The sequence below is a fragment of the Aspergillus welwitschiae genome (genome assembly GCF_003344945.1).
Source record: "Aspergillus welwitschiae strain CBS 139.54b unplaced genomic scaffold BDQ94scaffold_97, whole genome shotgun sequence".
Lineage (NCBI taxonomy): Eukaryota > Fungi > Ascomycota > Eurotiomycetes > Eurotiales > Aspergillaceae > Aspergillus > Aspergillus welwitschiae.
The window spans coordinates 1-23,331 of NW_020798791.1; the positions used below are offsets into that span (position 1 = coordinate 1).

Consider the following 23,331-nt stretch of genomic DNA (forward strand, 5'->3'; position numbering starts at 1 on the left):
AGACTCCGAGATCTCGCTTCAAGGTCGATTGTCGGATCCAGAGGGAGATCACTTGGAAAGAAGCCCTGTTTGATAAGCTTTCTGGACGACCCTGTGTAGCAGCAAACCTGACTTTACGGTCTTACCTTCGGCATTGCTTGCGCGCCGCAATGAGACATTCTTCCCAGCATCCACTGATAGGGTGTTTTGGGCACCGTGACGCCGACCAAGCTGAAATCCAATTGGAGACCTGCGAGCCACTATGATGGATAGGCAAGTATATATATTGTTGAAATTTTCACTGTCGAATCTGCTCGGTCACAGCCACTGCTACCAGCATTGTAAAAGGCTTGGGCCAGGAACTCCCTGTGTGGGTTCTTGGATTGTTGAACTGTGCAACCGCCTTGAATGTGGAAATTGCTACCGAATGCAGCGAACAATTGGCAATCTAGTTTCAACGGCTCGAGATAAGACATGGTATCCGTGCAAATTCCACTGGGGGCCTTGCTGCCCCTCGTCTCAGACCACAGTTGTGAGGCCATCAGAAATGTGAGTTGCAGTCGCATACCAGTGCAACGCACAGGAACCGTACGCGTTGAGCCAGCGTATGGATCAGCAAGAACAACGCCTGCCTCTTCGGGAGGAATCGTAAGTCTAGATGCCGGCAGACTATGCATTCAAGCAATTGACCATATCGCCTGGCAGGCACCTCCAGCTCTGTCTATGATGATAATATACCATGTTCTGTACACGCTTGCGGAACAGTGCACGATTCCCATCCGCGTCCCTCCATTCCTTTCAGTGTTGCACCCCTGACTTTTATGACAGGGAGAGATACGTACTTCATTGGTCGTAGGCGTTGTTACACATGATTCTTACAAGACCAATAGTCCGGTTTGTACGCTGTTTTGGCAACCTGGTATCCAAGCACAGGCTCTGACGCCCAGACAAGAGGTTCGCATTACTCCCATTATGCCCATAGCATTTTGGCTATATCGTTTGCTATAATCATCATATTATTAAATTTCTGTTGTCTTTCACAAGTACGCTAGTCGACTCGGGACATTCAGATGACCATGAAGAACGATTTGAGTGTAGTCGGGGTCCTGTCCTTCGAGAGAACTAGTTTGACGTGCCACACGACGCATATTATCACATTAATTTGGTAGCTATACATATATACAGAGATCCATGGTATTCCTCAAACCGGGAGTTGGATAAGAAGGAAACATCGCCAGAAGTGATGTATATGGATCAAAGATCATCTCATGGATGTTTCACTTTTAGGCTCTGTAAGGGGGCGTATACGTGGATGAGACGGGATGTGTGCCTGGGCCATTGGTTCGAAATGTGTGAGACGAAATAAAGGTCGTGTTCTCTGGACCCGTGGAGAGGACAAGCTTTCAGCGTTGGCACAGTCAATCCGGGGCTCCAACCATCCACCTGTCGATACTGTACGAGCTGCGACGGCTAGTCGGAAGCACTGCCGTACTGCGGGAAGGCAGGCCGCAATAATGATGAGATTGGCTTCTATGCCACTGTGAGTCTGTGTTAGATGTTCGGCCTGTCCAGTATAGCCGCGAAGGCGAAGGCATTGACGCCGCGGTCACATACACGAGAAGCGCAAGTGGCGCTATGTCGTATGTCAGATCATCTGAGTCCAATAACGGAATCGTAATGTGGAGCCGAATAGCGCTGGCAATGAATGTCCTGTCAAACGTCAATCTGTGCGGCTTCGGATCGCGAGGGTTCAGTGGGCCTCATGCTCACATGCACACCATCACGGAGAGAATGATAAATTTCACTTTCTCCGATCCGGGCACTGGGATCGTATATATCAATGGGAGTGGTAGCAGTACCAAGAGAATGTCGGAGCATATGTTAAGCACGGCCACGGCAATGAAAATGGCGGGCCGACTGATACATTCGCCCGGCACTGACACGTCCCAGGAGCTGACGACCGGCCGGCAAGCAAAGATGAAAAGCAATATGACCACGGCAGAGCCTGCAGTGATAAATGCAGTAGTGACATACCATGCATAGCGCATGTATCGTTTCCCGTTGAGAATACGGTTGAGAAAGATCAGATGAGCGGTCCTGGCAAGATACAGACCCATGATAAAGAGACATGCGGCTGCTAGAAATAGCTGGTTTAAGAACAATATGAGCTAGGAAAACGCCTCAGTGTGAACAACCCTACCTTTTCATATAAATTTACTTTTTCGGTACTCAGTTCTTGAACATGTGTTCCCAGTCCAGCATGATGTGAGGCGTCTGCTTTGTTAGCCGTTGAGAGTGACGCGGCTGGCTCCGTGGGTTGCTACTCACAAAGAATCGAGACTTGGGTGCTGATGCAAACTATCTAACACGATATAAGCAGCCGTCTTTCTCCTAATATCTAGAGACGTACCCATGAGAGGATGAGACAAACTATCATGTTTCTGGGTCAATAAAGACGAACTAAGTCAAGAGCCGGGCAATACCCATCTCACCGATTGGCGAAACATACCATCTTCCGGATAAAGTCTATTGCCCAACCGCCGCCTCACTAGCAACCTCACGATCAAACATGTGAGGCTGGTGATCATACCTATGGTCAGAACAGCCTGTATTGGTACAAATAGATTCCCCTCCGGCATTATTTCGTCGGAATTTACCCAACGAGACAGATACGGCTTCGGTACTACTGTGGGTATCGGAGTTCTGCCCTGCATTGTTGCTCTCAAGGTTGCTGCCTCACACTCATATTTATAGGAATTTCCATCTTATTTTCGTGGCAGTGCATGCTCCAAAATTGTCTGATTAGAGAACAAAACTCTAGTTCGGCCTGAAGCGGCATGAAAACGCAATAATTGGCTGCCATTTGTTCGACCATGTGTTGGTCGATACAAAATATTCTGTTATAAGGATGCTAGACTCTGTCGGGCAGTGTAATGTATGATCTCTAAGCTGTTGATCGATTAGAGCTGGAATGGCTAGTAAGAAAAAAGTCCAACGCGGAAATAGGGACTGTTGAACCAGAAACCAGGTTTATACTGCCTGCTCCACCACAATGCACGGATGCTACTCCTTGTAATAATAGGAATAGAGTATCAAGCAAATGGCAATAATGACTGTGTGGCTTTACTCATTTCGGCTCCTAGGTTGAGCATACGTGGGGTGTGATGAGTATCTCGCAAGGACGCCAAGGGAGATGCGTTTCACATCGCTGCATGACAATCCACTGGCCGTACTTCCACGCACAGGAGGTTAATGCCAGGTTGCCGGTGGTCTCAGCTGTTACACACACACTCACGCACGCACGCACACGCACACAATTCATTAACGCCCGGCGGCTCAGCCGAAAGGGCAACTATCACTAATCTATCAACACGAAATCTAGTGTACATCCGCAGTCCTCCTTCGAGCCCAGACATAGATCCTTTCAGTATATGTCCACTCAGCTGTCAATATCGTAGGAATCCCTGTGGGTTAGTAGTTTTGTTAATAGACTGGCTTGAAGGCGCTTCTTCAAGTGTTCAACATCCTATCCTCGGCAGTTGAAGCGCGTCTACCATCTGTGGCACAAGGTGGTTGGTGCAGGTTAGTTAGGGGAAGGGTGTCATTATCTCGGTTGACATGGTTAGGTGGCGTCTAGTCGGCCCGTGGCGATGGCAAATCGTATTGACGCTCGTACTGCCTCCAAGTTCGGCGTCCATTGCTGATCATCGGAAGGCGATTTCCCGCCCAGGCATAGGGAGAGATTGCCCCGCTGAGTTCGAGTACTTTGTAGCAGTGCGATCCGTTGCGCAGTCCACTTCCGACACCGGAAGAGAAAATGCTCCACGGTTTCTCTTGCTTGTCCGCATGCACACTGGTCTGTCTGCGCGACATTGATCCGGTAAAGATATCCATTTGAATCTTGTCATGCCGGTCCGGAGTTGAGCCAGCACGGTTGCTTCTTTCCATGATAATCCCTCATACAGTTGTCGGGTGTGCTTTCCTGGAAGTGCTGCATCCACTCGTTTGGCGTGTCTCCCTACGTCCTCTGGCAAGGCTTTCGTGGTGACTGCTTGGGATCGTGCGTGGTTCAAGGTTGTTGACTTCATTCTGGAAACCTGTGCTTGTGGGATAGCGTCCTCATGGGTCGCGGCCCTTGCCTGCTCCTTAGCTAGGCCCAGTAATTTGTTGTCTTCGCTGGTAGGGACCCAAAGAATCTTGATATGGTTTCCTTTTCTCCGCAGTCTGTTTATTAACTTGTACGTCAGGCAGACGAACTCCTGGCCTGACTGTTGCCGAGGGTTCTGTATTGTGAGGGCCGCCGCTTTGTTGCGGATGAGCAACCTGAGCCCGAAACCTTTCAGTCCCACCAGCCTGTTCAATGTATGAGCTATAGCCGCTAACTGTTACATACAGGTGTCTTGCACAATCACGATGCCTATCCCAGAGTCCCCAAGCTCTTTCGCAATCCCTAGCCTTGATACACTAGTCTGCATACGGTTAGGCGGGCATATTAGTGCGCTTGGCAACAATGGACGCGTTTTGTAATTTTGATACTTTTACTTCTTAATCTTACAGTAGTACATGTCAGAGGAATACCGGAATTTAGAAGCTTCCGTGTCCAAACAACGCTCCAACAGGGACACCTTACTGTTGCTTTCCGAGATGCTTTTTCAGATAAACTGTTTAGTCGCTACTGGGCTTTACAGCATCGTCAGTTTAGGTGCACTTCTAATGAAATTATACGATAGATCGGTACCTGCCAAGACTATTTGTATTCCGGCTAACCAGATATAGATTAGTGCAGGTGTGTTATGTTTTGGAAGGAGTAGGAAGAGTAAGCGGTAGGTATGGTACAGTAGTTTGTGCAGGGTAGGGTTAGGAAAGAATATGGAGACCCTGGGGTAGGCATGGTAATTGTGCAAGATCCTGTATACGAAGTTCTCACGCACGAGATATGCTCATTATACTCGATATCCGGGCTGCTGTTGCCATACACCATTAAGTCTAAATTATAGTCGAATAAGACAGGTATAGGAGCAGACATCTCCTCATGACATGGCAGGCACCGAGGCAAGCAGATGACTTTGAGGCCATGCGAAGTGTGGCTGGCATCTTTGTGCATAGTACGGAATATATTCTTTGTACTGGTCAGTAGTGGAGACAGGTAATAGTACATACATCTTTCGATTGCGGCTAGACTAGCGAGCTTAGTAAGGAAGGTGTCATATTATGGAAAATTAGTAGTCAAGTACATCGAACCGCCTTCGGACGGCATATTGCGCGAGAATGCTCTTTCACGCCTTATGTATGGCCAATTTTCGACTAAGTCTCAACATCACTAGTTGCCATGTCACGCTTCGGTAATCGAGTTCTTAACCGCTGACCATTTTGCATCAACACCCACGGAAGAGGGAGAAGCAGCAGAGAGATCAGCGCAAAGGTGCCACTTGCCCAGTGTGCTCCCAGCCGCTCATACATCTGTATCGTGAAAAGAGGGCATATCGCGCCAAGGCTGTATCTAATCGCTCCATTCGCTGCAATGGCTGATGGAAAGTAAGCTCCAGCACTCTGCATCAGATGACTTTCTCACTTACCAGATGCAACAACCCGATGATCGTAGACTTGCATTATGTAGTTAATAGCGGAAAGCTACAGTCCGTTAGTCACTTCCATCTATTGCCCTCAGACAATGACTTCTCACGAAAAGCATAAAGGCGCCACCGCCGATGGGTATACCTGCAGCAACGAATACTGCCCAGCTTGCACCCCTGCGGGCGGAGAACGCATACCTGAGGTAGTAATCATCAGTACAACACATCAAAGATGCAAAGGGCCATACCATGTTTCACCCGCGAGAAGGAGAACGCCTCCAGCAATGCCTGGAATTAGTCCATCCTCCGGTCGTGAAAGACGTTGTTGGCAACTCTTCAGGCGCATGCGTATCACTGCTTCTAGCATCAAAAACAGCAAAATAGCACAAAAATAACCTATAGCTAGACTCAGAAGACATAGGCTTGACTGCGGGTTGTGGAATGCGTAGTCAAGAGTTAATATGTACGAGAAGCTAGAGAAGAAGCTGAAAATCATTGCATAGCCAAAAGAAGTGTGTAAAGTCAAAGCGAAGATTATGGGATCGGAGCAGAGCATTTTCAGAGGGAGAGACAACGAGCGTTGTAGATGCCTTGGCGGCCCGTCTCTCGAACGCTTCGCTGTCGAGGTCTCCCGCATTCCCAGGATCAATATCCAGATGGGAAATCCAACGAGCAGCAAGAACCACTGCGTCCATCTCCAATCATTATTGAAGGCTTCTAGAAAGTAGGCCACTATGAACGGCGCCAAGCTGGGGGCTAAAAATGGACCCAGGACGAACATCAGCGATGCAGACGCACGCCCCCGCCCATGAGGCCAGACGTCAGCCACTGTTCCTGCACCCATGGCAATGCCGACAGAACCTAGCATCCCGCTTAGGAATCGACAGATGAGATAGCTAGCAAAGCTTTGGGCTGCTCCAGCCCCGGCTGCAAAACTTAGTAGGGAAGTTGAAGCAAGAATATAGATCCATCTGCGACCGTATGTTTCTGAGAGAGGAGCGAAAAGAAGGGGGCCAAGCGCGAGGCCAATCGTATAAAGAGTGATGCTCATTGTAGCCTCAAGTCGGCCAACGCAGAATTCCTTCATAATAATAGCAATAGCAGGCTCGGGGACAGAAGTTCCCAAAGTACTGTATCGTCTCAGTGTTTCGGAAGTTGGGTCAATGAGACCAGACTTACATCAGGAACGCAAATAGGCAGGGAGTTATCGCATGGTATAGCCGTTTACCGGTTGTCCAGTTATCTGTTATTGATACCTGTAGATCTTCTTGTCGAACTTCTTGCTTCTCAATGGATTGCATGTTGGGGAGGGGTTGGCGTTCTGTCGATCTCCGTTACTCGAAGCTATCGCAATGTAGGTTGAGGTCTTGAGCTAAACAGTCAATGTATAACTGCTTTAATCGCCCTTACAGTCGGATATATTCAGATAACATTTTTCGTGACGAACATCATTGTGTACACGACAGTTCAACTGCTTGAACCGACATGCTCTAGTGTATCAGAATGTATCCTTGGCTAAGTGGCTAGTAGCATTTAGTGCGGAAAACAGCTTTTGCTCAAGACCTTCTCTTACTGGGCAAAAGCTAGTCTAGTACTACAGTAGAAACTCGAGGCATCTCGAACTCGCGGGAGCAGCCGCGTAATCATAACCGAAGCACACAAGTTGAACATGTGCAAATCGAAATTAAGTGCGTAATAGTCAAGCTTTTAGTGAGTCACTAGCAGGGCCATTCAATCATATGCTTTTCATTGATTCACAAGAGAACGAAATTCCGCAGATTACATAATAGTCACTGGCGTTGCACACACACAGGCGCCAGTAAGAGCTTCATATCAACCAGCTCCTTTAGCGGAAAATCCAAGCAGTTCGGCATATAAGCTTAAGAGAGAGGCAATTGCGCTCCCCAGTGTCACAAAGTATAGTGCGAATTACACTGTCTTTTGGCTTTACCTTTCCCCATATTGTTGTCTTCCAATCCCACTGTCGTGATACCTTAGGATTTATTTCGTGATGGTGACAATCCGGATCCGAGGCAGTGATCTTCTGATCATTACTCTCCGCATATTTACACTTATTTATCTCACCTTTTTCTCGGCCAATTATTTCTACAACTTTATCACCCTTCCGTTGGATCAAGTTCAGAATGCCTTCCCCGACGCCCTCGTCCTTCTGTCCTTCTTTATTGCTGCCTCAATCCTCTCTGTGCTTTCAATTCAAGCCCGCCTAAACCATGGCACCGTTCATCTTGAACAAGCTGCTGTGATCACCTTCTTGGCCATTGCAGATGCTTCGTTTATTTACATCCAGTTCCATCACGACAAATGGATTATCTTGTTTTACGCCTCCATATTGCTCATAATGGCTACGCAATGTCTATCTCATTGCCTCAATATCCAGGATGGCATTTTCTTCAATTTTGCTTCCATTTGCCTAACTCACGGGATATTGACTTTGATCCCTGCTATCCATGCGAGCTTATGGTCATCAGCCTGTCGACAGTCAATGTTAGCATCATATCTCATTTTCATGGCCCTCAATGCCACCGGATGCTTGAGTTTCCTTTTCCAGATACCCGATCGCTTTGGATTTGCCGGATCCAGTAAATTAGTCCTGCATTTGTGCACAGCGATGGGGACCGTCTACCTGTTTAACGCCCTCCTTGATGCTGTAAACGCAGGAAATGGCACGGAACTGGACGGGTGCCGAAGGAGTTTCTGGTAAACCATTGTTCGTATAGGGAACTGGGGTTTGCCACCTATTGAAGATCAGAAGAAACTACCATGAAGGTACAGACTTTCCAGATATTGGCTTTATATACCACCTATTCTCTTTTAGTCTTTCCCAGACCCTTGTACCGTAACACAAATGCCCCACAATTGCGGGGCACTTCGGCCTATTCAGAACTTGAGTGGCTAGCTCTGATCAGTGTCTAACCATAGGAGGGATAGTGTCCGTCAGCATGAGGGTTAGGGAAAGAAGAAAAGTGAATTGGTGGTAAAGCCCATATTTGGAAAGTCTGTAAAATAGAGAGACAGGTTGGTACTCAGTGAGACCTAAAGAGACCTAGGGGATTGGACTGGAAGTTCTGGTTTGATATCAAATCGAACTGTTGGTGATCGTAATTGTGGTTGCGTTGTGTATACCGAGCGGAAACTAATCGCGGCCCGATGGCGGTTTCGCCTGCGGGTGGTCCTGAGGACACCCCGAGAACACCGGAAAACTCTGCAAGGGGCAGTGGTGAAGCTGGCCCCCTACCAGTGAGAAAGGGACGAGCAACGCGGTCGCAAGCTAAGAATGTGGCCATCCCAGCAGTCGAATTCCCGTCCCTTGAGGATGGAAAAGCAAGAATCACAACCCAAGTGGTGGGAAGCCTGATCAACAGTTTGAAGGATATCATCCAGTACCAAAGCAAGATCATCGAATCGACCCAGCAAGAGCTAAAGGAAATTCGGAAAGAACAGCAAACGCTCCAAAACCAGAATCTACAGCTGATTAAGGAAGTCCACGATCTGCGTGCACAATTTGACACCTGGGCAGCCTCCCCGCAGCCCAAAACATGGGCCGCGGTCGCAGCCGAAGCGGCAGGCGGAGAGGCTGAACAGAGAGTGCCCCGACCCCGAAAGGAACCGAACTGTATTCGGATCAGCACAGCACGCCCGACAGAAGACGCAGAAAATGGGGACCACGAAGCATTCACGAGGTACTTGCCTACCGATGTTGCCAACACGCGTATCCGCGCTGCTTTGTTACATGCGGAAGCCACCAAGGACCATGAAGTTGCGGGAATTGGGACCACTAAAACAGGCTACGTGATTCGGTTTCGAGACGAACAGTCAGCGACAACGGCCCGAAACAATCCTGAATGGCTGGAAGAACTAGGCAATGAGACGAAACTCGTGAAACCCCGTTTCGGAGTGGTAGTGCACCGGGTCCCGACCGAATATTTCGATCTCGACAGTAATAAAGGGGATAGCATCGAAAGGATCATGCAGGAAAATAACCTTGCGGGGAAAGGATACAAGATCGAAGATATCGCGTGGCTGAAGAGGAAAGAAATCCCCTTAGGGCGCTCCGCAACAATGGGCATCTGGCTAAATACCCCGGAAGCCGCTGAGATTATTCTCAACAATGGACTTCTGGTGGGACAGAGATATATCGGGAGCGTGGAACCACATCGGGTGGAACGAAAGAGGTGCCGTCGCTGTCAACAATTTGGCCATCTCGTCTGGTCATGTACGGAGCGGATCCGCTGCGGACACTGCAACGGACCCCATGATCAACGTCACTGTTTCCCTGGGGTAAGACCCCGGTGCTCAGACTGCAATGAGGAACATCCCACTGGAGATCGGAGGTGCCAGAAGCCCCTCAAACCCCGGTCCTCCCAGTGACCTCGCACAATCTCCGTATCCTACAGTTGAACATCATGAAATCTAGGGCAGGAATGGAAGCCCTCATAAACGACCACCAAACGACAAACCTCGACCTCCTCTTAATCCAGGAACCCCCAATCTCCGCGTACCGTACCCACGTCAACCACAGCGCATGGCGACTCTACCGCCCTACTTACACTGAGGAAGCTGCGCGGTTCCGCAGTCTGCTTTACGTCAATAAACGGATGTCAACATCATCACATCGACAGATTCACTGCAATCACCCTGATCTGGACGCGGTCAAAATCTGGACGGCAAACATCCAATATCTCGTCTTCTCGAACTACATCCCGCCTATCACGCTCCTCCAACCAACCCACGACTCCAGCGCCCGGCAACAACTAGACACAATCCAGACGACTATTGAGGAACATTCGAATAGCACACACAGAACGACGAAAATGATTCTGGCTGGGGACCTTAATCGCCACCATCCAGCATGGAACCACCAGCCGATCGCTCCCCGCCTTATCGAACGTGCCGATGAGCTCATTAACTTCTTCCAGACACATCGACTCCAGTGGTGCTTACCGCGGGGCACACCGACATACTGGGCACTACACAACCCAGGACAATCATCCACGATAGATCTCACCGTGACTGACGACTCCGCGAGACTGACCCGATGCCAACTATATCACGACAACTACGGGTCCGACCACCGTGGAACCCTCTCAGAATGGGACCTACAGCCTAGGCGAAATAGAGCACCAAATCCAAAGAGGGCATACGACCGGGCAAACTGGGAGAAGATTGGTCAAGATATTCAGTCCCAGACGACCACCCTATCCACCACCCCATCTACCACTGTCACTACAGCCGATCTGGACCAAGCGGTGGAGAAGCTGATTGGCTCGACCGTCACCGCCCTTGATCGACACATTCCAAGGCACCGGTCATCACCGTACTCCAAACGGTGGTTTACCCCGGCACTCAAGGTCCAACAGGTTGGAGTCAACCAAACCCGCCGAAAATGGCAGAGTAGCTGTGCAGACCTGGGGCCGCAACATCCCAACTCCAAGGCCCTGTTTGTGGATATGCAAGGGAAGCGCCGACAGTGGACGCGGGCCATCGAAAAAGCCAAAACCGCACACTGGAAGGAATACCTAGATAAAGCCGGAGAAGGGCACCTGTGGAAAGCGGCGACTTATATGCGCCCGCGGGATGACTACGCCACCATTCCTGCATTGACCATCGGGCCCGAAGAGGTAGTAGATAATGAGGCAAAAGCCAAAGCATTTCTCGATTCATTCTTCCCCAAGATGGCAGGAGCAGACGCATAACTAGAGGGTCCAGGGTCACCAGCAGAGGAGATACGATGGGAGCCAATCACCGAGCTGGAGGTTTACAGATCAATTAAAGCTGCCAAAGGAACCACCGCCCCCGGGGAAGATGGGATCCCGACCTTGGTTTGGAAGAATCTATGAGCCTACCTTCGGACGACAATCACCCATATTTTTACCAAGTCGGTCGAACTAGGTTACTACCCTGGCCGATGGAAAAGAGCAAGAATTGTGGTCCTGCGAAAACCTGGAAAGGCCGACTATACAGTCCCTGGAGCATACCGACCGATTTCACTGCTGAACACACTCGGAAAAATACTGGAGGCAGTAATAGCCAAGCGGCTATTACACTGGGCGGAGTAACATAGGCTGTTGCCAGGGACGCATTACGGAGGACGGCCTGGCCGAAACACGGAGCAAGCGCTACTGGTCCTCGCGAATGCGGTCGATCGAGCATGGCTACAGCAGCGATCAAGGGTAGCAACGCTTATTGCCTTCGATCTCAAGGGTGCCTTCAATGGAGTCAATAAGACTAGCCTTGAAGCACGCCTGCGGGCCAAAGGCATTCCTACTATAGCCAGACAGTGGATCCATAGCTTCATGGAGAACCGACATGCGAGCATAGCTTTCGACGACTTTGAAACACAACCATCACTGTTGGAGAATGCGGGCCTAGCCCAAGGCTCCCCCCTGTCACCGATCCTCTTTACCTTCTTCAACTCAGATCTAATAGACCAACCAGTAGATGCCAAAGGAGGAGCATCCGCCTTTATTGACGACTACTTCCGCTGGTGAGTGGGTCCGTCGGCGGAGGAAAACCTGAGGAAGCTGCAGGAAGAAGACATCCCACGCATCGAAGCATGGGCTCGACGTACTGGCTCATGCTTTGCAGCGGAGAAGACAGAGCTAATCCACATGACTAGAAACAAGAAGGAACATGATCAGGGAGAAGTCACCATGAACGGCAAGGTCATCAAGCCCACCGCAGCGGTAAAGCTCCTCGTGGTCATCTTCGACAGAGAACTGCGATGGAAGGAGCATGTCCAGCAAGTGCTCAAGCGAGCAACCCAGGTCAATATCGCACTAAGGGGACTTCGACATCTACGACCGGAGCAGATGAGACAACTCTATCAAGCCTGCGTGGTACCGGTAGTAGACTATGTATCTACCGTGTGGCACAATCCTCTAAAGGATAAGACCCACCTGCGGCAGCTGGCCACCATCCAGCGAGCGGCTCTGATACGGATTCTTTCGGCCTTTCGCACAGTATCAACGCAGGCACTCGAAGTGGAGTCCTACACACTACCAACTCGGTTACGGCTGAGGCAACGCGCCCAGCTCATCGCGGCCAGCCTCAGCACCGCGCCGGAACATCACCCACTCCATGAGGTAATGGCCCGGGCAAAAGCCCGCAGCACACATCTCGGACACCATTGCTACTTCGCGCTGGCTAAGACACTACGAACAATGGACCTCCGCCGCCTGCAAACGCTGGAGACAATCGACCCCACACCACTAGCGCCCTGGCGAGAGCAAACGTTCGCCGAGATCGAGATCGAACCAAACCGAGAAAAGGCGAAAGAGAACGCAGCAGCCAGACGGGATATGCCTGGAACTACGGTCTTCTCCGACGCACCCGGCCAGCAGAACCACCTAAGGGCCGCAGCCGTAGCCCTCAACGAAAACCTGCAGGCGTCGGAATCGCGACAACTCAGCATTGGATCAATGGAACACTGGTCGGTATACGCAGCAGAGCTCATGGCAATCTCCTACGCCATCAGCCTGGTTCTTCAAGTAACTCAGAAAGGGCAAAGCCAGTTAGATAGAGTGGAACATCCCGCAACCATTGTAAGCGACAGTATGTCAGCTCTACAAGCGATTCGTAACCCGTCCAACAAGTCCGGCCAGCGGATCATTCGAGCCATACTGCAGGCAGCCTCCGAAATGAAAGCGCGAGGGATCCCCATTCGCCTCCAATGGGTACCAGGGCATTGCGATGATCTCGGAAACGACGAGGCCGACCGGCTGGCAAAGGAAGCGGTAGGCCCGAGAAAAATGCACCCCTTTCAGCCCGTTCTCTCGCGTGAAAAGGGCTTCATCCGGAAGAGAATTCTAAACGAGTGGAAGGAAGAGTGGGCCAAATCTACAAAGGGAGGGCATCTCCGCCAGATCGACAAAACCCTGCCGGCAATCCGTACCCGAAGACTATACGGATCGCTCCCACGGAACTGAGCTTACCTACTCTCACAACTACGGACGGGTCACTCGTGGCTGGCGACGTACGAGAAACAACATGGTTTCCGAGACAACGATAGATGTGTCTGTGGAGCTCGAGAGACAGTAGTCCATGTACTGGTGGACTGTCCAAGACTCAGATGATCTGCGACGACAACTACAGAGGAAGATTGGACCCGCGTTTAGCAATATTTCAAGCATGTTGGGAGGACAACAAGGTAAGGAAGGTAAGGTACAAGACGCCGAACAAGACAGCAGCACCCTCGGGGCTGTACTGGACTTTGCAGAAGCGTCCCAAAGGTTTCGAAGCCGCGCGCCACGGGGCCCGCAGAACAGAACACTAGGCGACTAGGCCAACATAGGCCTCGACGAGGCTCCAAATTCGTCCGGAAAGTAATAGGTCAACGCACATAAGGAATGTATATAGAGAGAAGTAGTTAGGGAGATCCTGCATATCGCTTCAATTTGCGAGGGGTCAGAGTATGACATCATCATCATCATCATCATCATCATCATCATCATCATCATCGTCTGTAAAATAGATCGCAGAGATTTCGAAGTCGCGCGCCACGAGGGCGGCAGAACAGAACACCAGGCAACGGCCAACACAGGCCTTGACGAGGCTCCAAGTTCGTCAGGAAAGTAATAGTCTACAATCAATGCATGTACATAGTGAGTAGATAGTGGTTCCCTGCATATCGCTTTAAGGCGAGGGGCCAGCGTATGAATCATCATCATCATCATCATCAACTGTACATAATAGTACATTACAGCAGGGAATCCAAGGCTAATACTTTATGATAATCCGTCGAAGGTTAGTGGTCTGATTCGCTCTGTATTAACGTCCAACACGATCACCGCCTTTTTTTTTCCCAACCTATGATACGACCTCTCCGAAGATGACCATCATTAGTAACCGGCGACACAGAAGGACATTTTGGTGTTGTCAATACTGTCAGCCACTCCTTTCCGCGACAAACAAGGTTCATGCCACATATCGGGAGAAGCTGCTCCGATCTTGAAATACTCCCTCCCGTGCCGTATATGGCTGGGCTTTGTACAGTGCAGATTTTTCTTTGGCTTGCAAAAGAGTACTGTGTTCGTACAGCGCTTTTCTCAAAGAGTTTCCGAATAGTTCTCCTCGAAAGAACGAGGGTCTCTTGAGGCAAGATAGCGTCATGCACATAGAGCGCTATCTCTGGGATCTTCATCTCCCGCTTGTTTGGGCTGACGAAAGTAGTTTCTGGAAGGATAATTCTGAATTTAGTTGGCTCATAACGATAACCTTCTCGTAGAGACTTAAATAGAAGATCTTGGAAATATTGAAGGTCGCCTGCATCATCGTTCGTCGATAAAAGGATATGATGTCGATGAGAGCCTCTGTAGCTGGGCCTCCCGATCTCATGTAATTTTAGTCCGACAAGAACAGGGCAGGCCCCTAGCTCGAATGCTTTATCGATCCATCCATCGCTCTCGAAAATTGCTCTCCAAAGTATATTTTCTTGGCTTTCACTGAAAAGAAGGCCATCTGCCAGCTCCTTGGTGGAATTCGGGCTAAGTAATGCCGTTATGAGATCAAAGATTTCCCGTGAAATCTTACTCAAATTGGGCATTCTGAAAGAGTGGATGTATATATTGGATAAGCAACCGGCAATCTGTAGGGGTTTTAGAGACCTATTCCGAAGACCAGTGACGGGTTTAAATGTTGATTTTATACCTTCCATCCAGGCGCCAGGCAGTTATTTAGCCCTCCGAAAAGCGTGGACCTTGCGAGGACGCCTCCCATCAGCTTCTGGGCCTTGCTATATAAAGCTTCACATTGCTGGTGTAATCTGGGTAGGATCGAAGGGCGAGGGGCATATCCTGCTTCGGATCATATCGATGTGTCCCTATCCTCAGTGTAAATCTCCTTGAAGTTGTAGGTTTCCGTCATCACCTGTGGTGGGTTGCGCTGGTATCAGGAAATCAGTACTTCTTCTCGGAAAGAGTCAATCTGATTGTTTTGTGATGTGGAACGTAGGGGAAGGATATTCTATGCTAAACCTTTATGCCGATTACGGAGGGCATTAGCTTTTTCGAAAGCTTGAGTGTAACAGGCAAAATTCGCCTGAACTAATTAATTATACGGAAGCATGGATACAGTAGTTGGTCCTCAGTCACCATTACTGCTGGTTATGATCCGTCGTGGCACGAAAGAATTCGCTTTCAGAGTCACATAATACGTGAATGGCATGGGTTTATCAGGGCAAAGGAACATTCGCTGGTTACTAATCCATATTTGCCCAGCTCTGGCGGTCAAAATCAATACTGTACCGGAATGTGTCACCTTAATTAAGGGTCCTTCTACATGTACATATAACGTGCCTAATTATCTGTGCCATTTGTGGAGATCAGTCAGTCATCCTCCAGTTTGCTTAGACGTCTTAAAAAAAATACTACAGTATGTACAACGTTCCGAAAAATAATATGAGACAAGACTACTCCTTGGATAACTTCGCTCGCACATCGCCAGTGTCACAGCGGAAACCCCATTCTGCCAACGTTGGACGCTTGTTGCCGCTTAATGATGGGAGTGAAGCAAGTTCTTCATAGCTCGGGCTAAGACGATGCTGTAGACTGTACCAGCTTCCATATGGTATGCTGCTTCGCTACCTGAGGCGGTCAATCAATCGCAGTGGTCGGTTTCCGCGCGGTAGCCGATCATAGTCACTGCTGTACTTCCATACTGGCCGGCGGGAGGCCCCGATCTGCAATAAGGTAGATCAGCACTGCATCAGATATAATACAGACTGTATCTCCAGCGCTATCGACATACATACCATTTGGCGGCCCAGCTGTTCGAAAAGCGCAGTGTTGGATGATTTAAACATTGTGTCGCGCGCCCCGGTGCAGATCACGACCCAAACACCGACTCCAAATTTGCTGAGCTCATGGCATTTCCGGAATATGGTCTCTCGACGACGGGAGACATTGCGTAATCCTGGGATAGCACTGTTTCTTTCCGTCATGTCGGGCAGTTTTTGACTGGAACCCTGCAGGAACGAACAATGCGATCAATACATGGCAATGCCATATTTTATAGATACCGAAGGCGCGGTATAAATGATCGATCTAATACTCTTATCAGGCATAATCACGAACCCAATCTGACAAGATCTTCTCTTTAGGGTTGCAGCGAGTAGGTGAAACCGCCATCGGTTGCCACAATCCACCGTAGACCGAACGCTGGAGATACGCTAGTCCGTAGCAGGAAAAGCGTATCGCACGTATTACCCTACCCCGATTCGGCATAGCCATGTACTCCAGTCACTCGTACTGATCGCGGAATAACCATATACCCGAAGGTCTCTACTACGGGTCAGAGCGGCTGAGCCGCCTGTGTATGCAGGCAAGTCATCACATAATCAATTAGTGTTTGACTCACGAGAGGTAACAGCACATCTTTGTTGCAAACGTATGCTGTAGAAATACATCTTAGAAGGATGCTCTTGCGTCAGCCCCAAGGCATTTCGTCAGAGATCTAGACCATGCGGTTGAAAACCTGATTCAAACTACGACAGCAGCTCTGGACCGACACGTACCAGTACAGGCACCATGCCCATACTCAAAACGCTGGTTCACCCCCGAACTCAAGACCCAGCAAGTGGAAGCCAACCAAGCCCGAAGAAAGTGGCAAGAGGGATGTGCTACCTGGGGATCTGACCACCCAAATACCAAGTCCATGTTTGAGATAATGCGCGAGAAGAGAAGGAAGTGGACGAGAGCTGTGGAAAAAGCAAAAGCAACCCACTGGAAAGAGTTCCTGGACAAAGCAGGCGAAGGCCAGATATGGAAAGCAGCCACCTACATGCGTCCGCGAGACGCCTATATGAACATCCCAGCAATCCGAGTGGGTACTGAGGAAATCACGGATAACCAACGCAAGGCGGAAGCATTTCTTGAAACCTTCTTCCCGAAGATGTCCGAACCGGAAAGCGAAGAAGTCAGCCCGGCTGAAGAATTGCCATGGGAGCCGATCACCGAGGAGGAGATCTACCGATCACTCCGAGTCGCAAAGGGGACTACAGCCCCGGGCCGAGATGGAATCCCGACCCTGGTCTGGAAACATCTCTGGACGTTTCTGAAGGGAACTATTACCACTATCTTCACAAAATCGGTTGATCTGGGATACTACCCGAGAAAGTGGAAGCAGGCACGAATCATTGTCCTCCGCAGGCCTGGCAAGCCGGATTACTCAGTGCCGGGAGCATACTGGCCGATCTCCTTGCTCAACACACTGGGAAAGTTGCTGGAAGCCGTTATAGCCCGAAGACTCTCATACTGGGCAGAGGAATACCAGCTACTTCCCGACACTCAGTTTGGAGGTAGACCCGGACGAAACACTGAACAAGCCCTGCTGGTGCTCGCCAACGCAGTTGATCGAGCATGGGTCCGATCCAGGGTAGTTACTCTGATTGCGTTTGACCTAAAAGGTGCCTTTAACGGTGTCAACAAGGCCACTCTCGATGCGCGACTTTGCGCGAAAGGGGTGCCAGCCAAAGCCCGACTGTGGATCTACAGTTTCATGCAGAATCGAGAAGCCAGTGTGACACTAGATGACTTTGAGACAGACAGCACTCCCCTGGAAAATGCAGGGCTAGCTCAGGGTTCCCCACTTTCACCTATCTTATTTGGATTCTATAACTCAGATCTGGTTGATCAACCGGTTGACAGCAACGGTGGGGCGTCAGCATTTATTGACGATTACTTTCGCTGGCGAACCAGTTCCTCGGTAGAGGAGAATATCCAAAAGATCCAGGAAGAGGACATCCCGCGGATCGAGCAGTGGGCACGGAGGACTGGCGCGTCGTTTGCAGCCGAGAAGACCGAGCTGATTCACCTCACACGTCGCAAACCAGCCCAGGGCAAGGGCGAGATAATTATGAACGGTAAAGTGATCAAACCAGCGGACACGGCCAAACTCCTGGGGGTCATCTTTGATACAGAGATGCGATGGAAAGAACATGTACAACACGCGGTTAAGCAGGCAACTAAAAGGATTATCGCTCTGAGCGAGCTCCGACACCTCCGACCAGAGCAAATGCGCCAGCTCTACCAAGCGTGCGTCACACCCGCTATAGACTATGCATCAACTGTATGGCATGATCCGCTACGCAATAAAACACACCTGCGACTCTTTGAGACACTGCAGCGAACAGCACTTATTCGTATTATCTCTGCCTTCCGAACAGTCTCCACCGACGTCCTGGAAGTCGAGTCTCACATGCTGCCTACTCGCCTGCGCCTGAAGCTGCGAGTACAGACCACAGCAGCCCGGTTCAGCACCCTACCGGACGATCATCCAGTGCGAGGAATCATGAAACGAGCCATGGAACGCAGCACGCACATTTACAATATGGCACGTTTCCCGTTAGCTGAAACCATGCGCACTATGGACCTGAAGCGGCTACAGACCTTGGAAACCATCGACTCAAGGCCATTGGCACCGTGGCGGGCGCAACCCTTTGTCGAGGTTGACATTGAACCCGACCGAGAGAAAGCGCAGGCCAGAGCCCTGGCGAGACAAAAATCAGCGACCAGCATCACAGTCTTTTCAGATGCCTCAGGAAAGCAGAATCAACTGGGTGCTGCAGCAGTAGCTCTCGACAGCAATCTGCAGGTCCTAAAATCTCGACAAATCAGTATTGGCTCGATGGAGTACTGGTCAGTCTATGCAGCCGAGCTCATGGCAATCTACTATGCTATTGGACTAGTCTTCCAACTAGCACAGAGATACCAAGGGGACTCTGCAACGAATCAACAACCGGCAACGATCCTCAGTGATAGTATGTCGGCCCTGCAGGTGATCAGAAATTCGTGGAACAAATCAGGCCAGTGTATCATCCAAGCTATTCACTACTCGGCTGGAGAGTTGAAAGCCCGAGGAATCCCACTGCGACTACAATGGGTGCCGGGCCACTGCGGAGACCCTGGAAACGAGGCAGCCGACCGGGTGGCCAAGGACGCAGTGGGTATGGAGAAGAAACACCCCTTCAAACATCTCTTCTCACGGGAGAGAGGATGCATACGCAAGAGGATCTATCAAGAGTGGAGACAAGGATGGAGGACCTCGAGAAAGGGAGGGCACCTGCGCCACATCGACCGAGGCCTGCCGTCCAGCAGGTCTCGCCATCTATACGGCTCGCTCCCGCGAAATCGAGCATAACTGCTCACGCAACTTCGCACAGGCCACTCATGGCTGGCGACATATAGAAAACAACATGGCTTCCAGGAAGACAACCTGTGCGAATGCGGGGCGACAGAAACAGTGGTACACGTGTTGATCGACTGCCCGCGGCTTAGCACACTGCGCCAAACACTACGGCGGAAAATTGGAGGAGCATTCAATAACATATCAGATATGCTGGGAGGAGCAGGCCACGGTAGGGAAGGTAGGTTACAAGATGTCCCGCCGGACAGCAGCGTTCTCGGGGCGGTACTGGACTTTGCGGAGGCATCACAGAGATTTCGAAGTCGCGCGCCACGAGGGCGGCAGAACACAACCCCAGGAACCGGCCCACACAGGCCCTGACGAGGCTCCAAGTTCGTCAGGAAAGTACTGTAATAGTCTACGATGAATGGATGTACATAGAGCGTGGAGGTAGTAGTACCCTGCATGTCGCTCAGGCGAGGGGTCAGCGTATGAATCAACAACAACAACTACTACTGTAAGACGGAAAGCCTAAATCTGATGTTTACAATGGGACTTTGACATCGATTAGTGGACGCACGCTTTGACCTTTGTCATGCTCTGGCTGTTCTGTAGCCGTAGGTGATGGATAATGTGACCCAAAATTTGACACACCGGTCCAAAATATGTGAAGCTGGCTGCGCGAGACTAACCTGAGAATTACTCATGCACAGGTCCAGTAACCAGACTAGGCATGCAACCACCATGATCGAAGCTTCGCTATATTTTAACCGGCTACAACAAGCCTTGTGTGCGGCACAAGATGACTCAAGTTTATAACGAAACAATTACCATATATAACGCGCTGTGAAAAGGATTTGATGATGTTAACTGTCAAGTTGACTTCCATGGTCAGGAAAAGGACCATCGGATACATACTACATACAACAGCAGCCGTTATCGGCGTTTTCTGAAGCTGCTTGATCCAAACTAAGGGCGGAGTACAGGGCTCACGATAGTGTAGCTGCGACGAAAGTAACATGTTCACAGTCTGTATCTTTTTATCAAGGTTGGCTTTACCACTGGCCTACAGTACGAACCTGCATTTGGCAAAGGAACTTGGGGCTCCTAGTCATTGTTAAGGGTCCGCAACTCAGGGTATCGATACACGCGCACACATGAGAGCGTGCATTTTGAACCTGATTGAAGGCTTACGTAGCTATATTGTCTTCTTACGTACTTGCCAATTTTGCGGCCTGTAGATCAAGAGGCACAGACGATACGGCAAGTTATAACTTTCTGCACGCGTAATCGTTCCCTATTGGCCCCCCACCAAATGCTGGAGCACTGCTTGATGGACCCTCGATATGTTGTGTGCCACATGATTTCGATCACTTAGCTCCTACACAGCGCCCTCTTCCTATTTCTTCCTCACGGACCTGTCCAAGAGACGGACAACATTGAACCGAATTCGTTTCACTTGTCTTCGTAACTTCACACGGGCGAAATATATTAGGCCAACGAGTCCCCCATCGGGTTTGAATGTCGTTTATTGCATCGACTGCTCGCGTGTTGGACGTCAGAGGGGGATTTGACACATATCTGAAACCAACCTGTCTTTGGCTCCAAAGGCACCTAAGTGTTCTACTGCCTGGTGACAACTTGCATCATAGTGGGTTGGACATTATGCCACAGTTGACAAGGAACTTAGGTCAGTTAATTTCCATCGGTGCGTTGTCACTTTCTTTTGCGGTATTGGTATGTTTGGCGGTAGTATTTGCCGGGTGCACTTCTTCCTCTTCGCCGGCCGATCTACATTTCTTGAAGGTGAGCTCTACGCGTCCATTTTCCAACGGTAGAGGCCTACAGCTCTCGAAAGGTAAACCTCAGTGACTTCCCGGAAATCAATGATATCCATCTTCGCCGCTCCATCGACTTGTCGGGTGCCTCATCAAGCATCACTGATGGGGTAACAAGTGTTGCCGGCAGTGTCACAGAAGGCATGGATAGTGCGGCTTCTGAAGCTTCTACAGCCGTTGAGAGTATCGCAACCAAGGCTTCAACTGCCGCCGGGACGGCTGTGAGTCAGGCGAGCGATGCGCTTCGGACCTTGGCAAAAGAGCTCAAGTCAGAGCTCCCAGCGTATTACACTGTTGGATTATGGGGTTACTGCGAAGGCAACGATACTCAGGTTATCTCTTGTTCCCGACCAAGCGTATCTTTCACGTTTAATATCTCCGGTATTCTGAGATCTGCTTCGACAGAGATCGGTGAACTGGTTTCAACAATTGATGAAAAAGTCCTCAATGGATATTATGATGTATCCAGAGCAGTCACTTCGTTATATATTTCTGGCTTCGTGGCGGCGACGCTCACGGCAGTTCTGGGCATAAGGAAAACGTTCTTTGATGGAGGTAGTAAGCTACTCATTATATTCTGCGTGGTAATCATGTCCTCACAACTCTGGATTACGACAGAAGACCTTACTAACTGGTTCAGCTTTCTGTCGCTCTTCTCATGTCTGCAGCGATCGGTGTGAGCGTCATATACCGCCTAACAACTTCCGCGATCAATACAATCCTAGGCAGCTTTGGTGCTTCGGCCAGCCTTGGAGGACACATGCTAGCCGCTGCATGGCTCGCGGTTGCATTCTCCATAATCTCCTTGTTGGCATGGCTGATACGATCATGTTGTTGTTGTTGTTCTAACTGAGAACGCTCAGCAATTGCCTCAAAACTGTCAGTCGGTGCATTGTGTCCGAGCCGGGAGCATTAAGAACGAATGAGCTTGGTCTTAGCAGTTCGCTTGCCTTCCTGTGTAGAAACAGAAAGCTTACCATAGGATATCGGGAGTGAAGATTTTCAAAAAATTATTAAAGTCAGATTGGTGCGGTTTCATCTCTGGTAACTAGCAACAATTAATGGGCAAAAGTGGTGACACTCGTATCTAAATATAGTATATATTAGCTAAAGTTATACTTAGATAGATTCAGTATTGGACATTGTTAAGGATTAGCAGTATAATCTAAGGATATACTGTACTCAAACTGGTGCAATTCTCCTGATGTAGCCTCTACTGATGAGATCAATGGCAGAAGCATAAGTGGCAAACTGCATTTTCAGGCTAGAGTGCTTGTACTAGCTAGCAATAGATACAGCATGAACCTCAAACGGCTTAAGGACCTCACATATATAGTAATACACAAGGAAAGAAAAAAGCGTATTCCATAGCTAAGTTTGGCGGAAGCAGCACTTATTTAATATAGGGAGCGCCCAAGTCCTGCCAAGAATTTCACAAGTTCCAAGCTAAATTCAATTTTATGTCTAATGGACAGAAGTCGCTAAGCCGGGCATGTGTTCAAAGTTGCGTGGCGATTAGAAAGGGGAACGGGGGCAATCTAGATACAAGACGAGAATCATCGCAGATATGCCCCGCATCCTGGAACATAATACCATCACACTGATCGGCGTAGCACCGGTGTAAGTGTCTGTACTACACGACATTAGTCGTCATATGTGTATCTATCGTTCAATTCACTCAGATGTTGAGCAAAAGCTACGGCACTCCTAAGAGTCGCAATGACAAACCTAGCAGCAAGATAAAGAAAGGCCTTCGTTGTACGTTATAAACATGATGACCCATGTTGAAGTGATAAAGGTCA

General features: G+C 49.6%; 7 protein-coding genes across 7 annotated transcripts; 2 read left to right on the top strand and 5 right to left on the bottom strand.

Moving 5' to 3' along the window:
- Positions 1-234: 234 nt before the first annotated feature.
- BDQ94DRAFT_155187 (uncharacterized protein) lies at positions 235-928 on the bottom strand (the record flags this gene model as incomplete). Its single annotated transcript, XM_026768429.1, has 1 exon — positions 235-928. A coding segment is annotated over exon 1 (379 nt), but the record flags the coding sequence as incomplete, so codon positions are not given.
- Positions 929-1,045: 117 nt separating this feature from the next.
- Positions 1,046-2,618, bottom strand: BDQ94DRAFT_164307 (uncharacterized protein; the record flags this gene model as incomplete). The annotated part of the gene is made up of 8 exons (XM_026769973.1): positions 1,046-1,148; positions 1,377-1,517; positions 1,594-1,689; positions 1,750-2,126; positions 2,180-2,253; positions 2,308-2,341; positions 2,390-2,409; positions 2,489-2,618. The coding sequence occupies 8 exons, from the start codon at positions 2,616-2,618 to the stop codon at positions 1,046-1,048; spliced, it is 975 nt and encodes a 324-aa protein (XP_026619659.1).
- A 2,665-nt stretch (positions 2,619-5,283) lies between these two features.
- On the bottom strand, positions 5,284-6,853 carry BDQ94DRAFT_186476 (putative MFS polyamine transporter; the record flags this gene model as incomplete). The annotated part of the gene is made up of 5 exons (XM_026775156.1): positions 5,284-5,504; positions 5,556-5,610; positions 5,663-5,750; positions 5,801-6,682; positions 6,732-6,853. 5 exons carry the CDS (start codon positions 6,851-6,853, stop codon positions 5,284-5,286), a joined length of 1,368 nt encoding a protein of 455 aa, XP_026619660.1.
- A 710-nt stretch (positions 6,854-7,563) lies between these two features.
- BDQ94DRAFT_186477 (uncharacterized protein) lies at positions 7,564-8,274 on the top strand (the record flags this gene model as incomplete). Its single annotated transcript, XM_026775157.1, has 1 exon — positions 7,564-8,274. The coding sequence occupies one exon, from the start codon at positions 7,564-7,566 to the stop codon at positions 8,272-8,274; it is 711 nt and encodes a 236-aa protein (XP_026619661.1).
- Positions 8,275-14,355: 6,081 nt separating this feature from the next.
- Positions 14,356-15,114, bottom strand: BDQ94DRAFT_164310 (uncharacterized protein; the record flags this gene model as incomplete). The annotated part of the gene is made up of 1 exon (XM_026769974.1): positions 14,356-15,114. The coding sequence occupies one exon, from the start codon at positions 15,112-15,114 to the stop codon at positions 14,356-14,358; it is 759 nt and encodes a 252-aa protein (XP_026619662.1).
- An 867-nt stretch (positions 15,115-15,981) lies between these two features.
- BDQ94DRAFT_131807 (uncharacterized protein) lies at positions 15,982-16,660 on the bottom strand. The gene is made up of 2 exons (XM_026763976.1): positions 16,321-16,660; positions 15,982-16,248 (listed from the first exon to the last, which is right to left on the bottom strand). Exons 1-2 carry the CDS (start codon positions 16,507-16,509, stop codon positions 16,150-16,152), a joined length of 288 nt encoding a protein of 95 aa, XP_026619663.1. The 5' UTR covers positions 16,510-16,660; the 3' UTR covers positions 15,982-16,149.
- Positions 16,661-21,356: 4,696 nt separating this feature from the next.
- On the top strand, positions 21,357-22,382 carry BDQ94DRAFT_164312 (actin cortical patch SUR7/pH-response regulator pali; the record flags this gene model as incomplete). Its single annotated transcript, XM_026769975.1, has 3 exons — positions 21,357-21,497; positions 21,550-22,113; positions 22,170-22,382. 3 exons carry the CDS (start codon positions 21,357-21,359, stop codon positions 22,380-22,382), a joined length of 918 nt encoding a protein of 305 aa, XP_026619664.1.
- Positions 22,383-23,331: the final 949 nt, after the last annotated feature.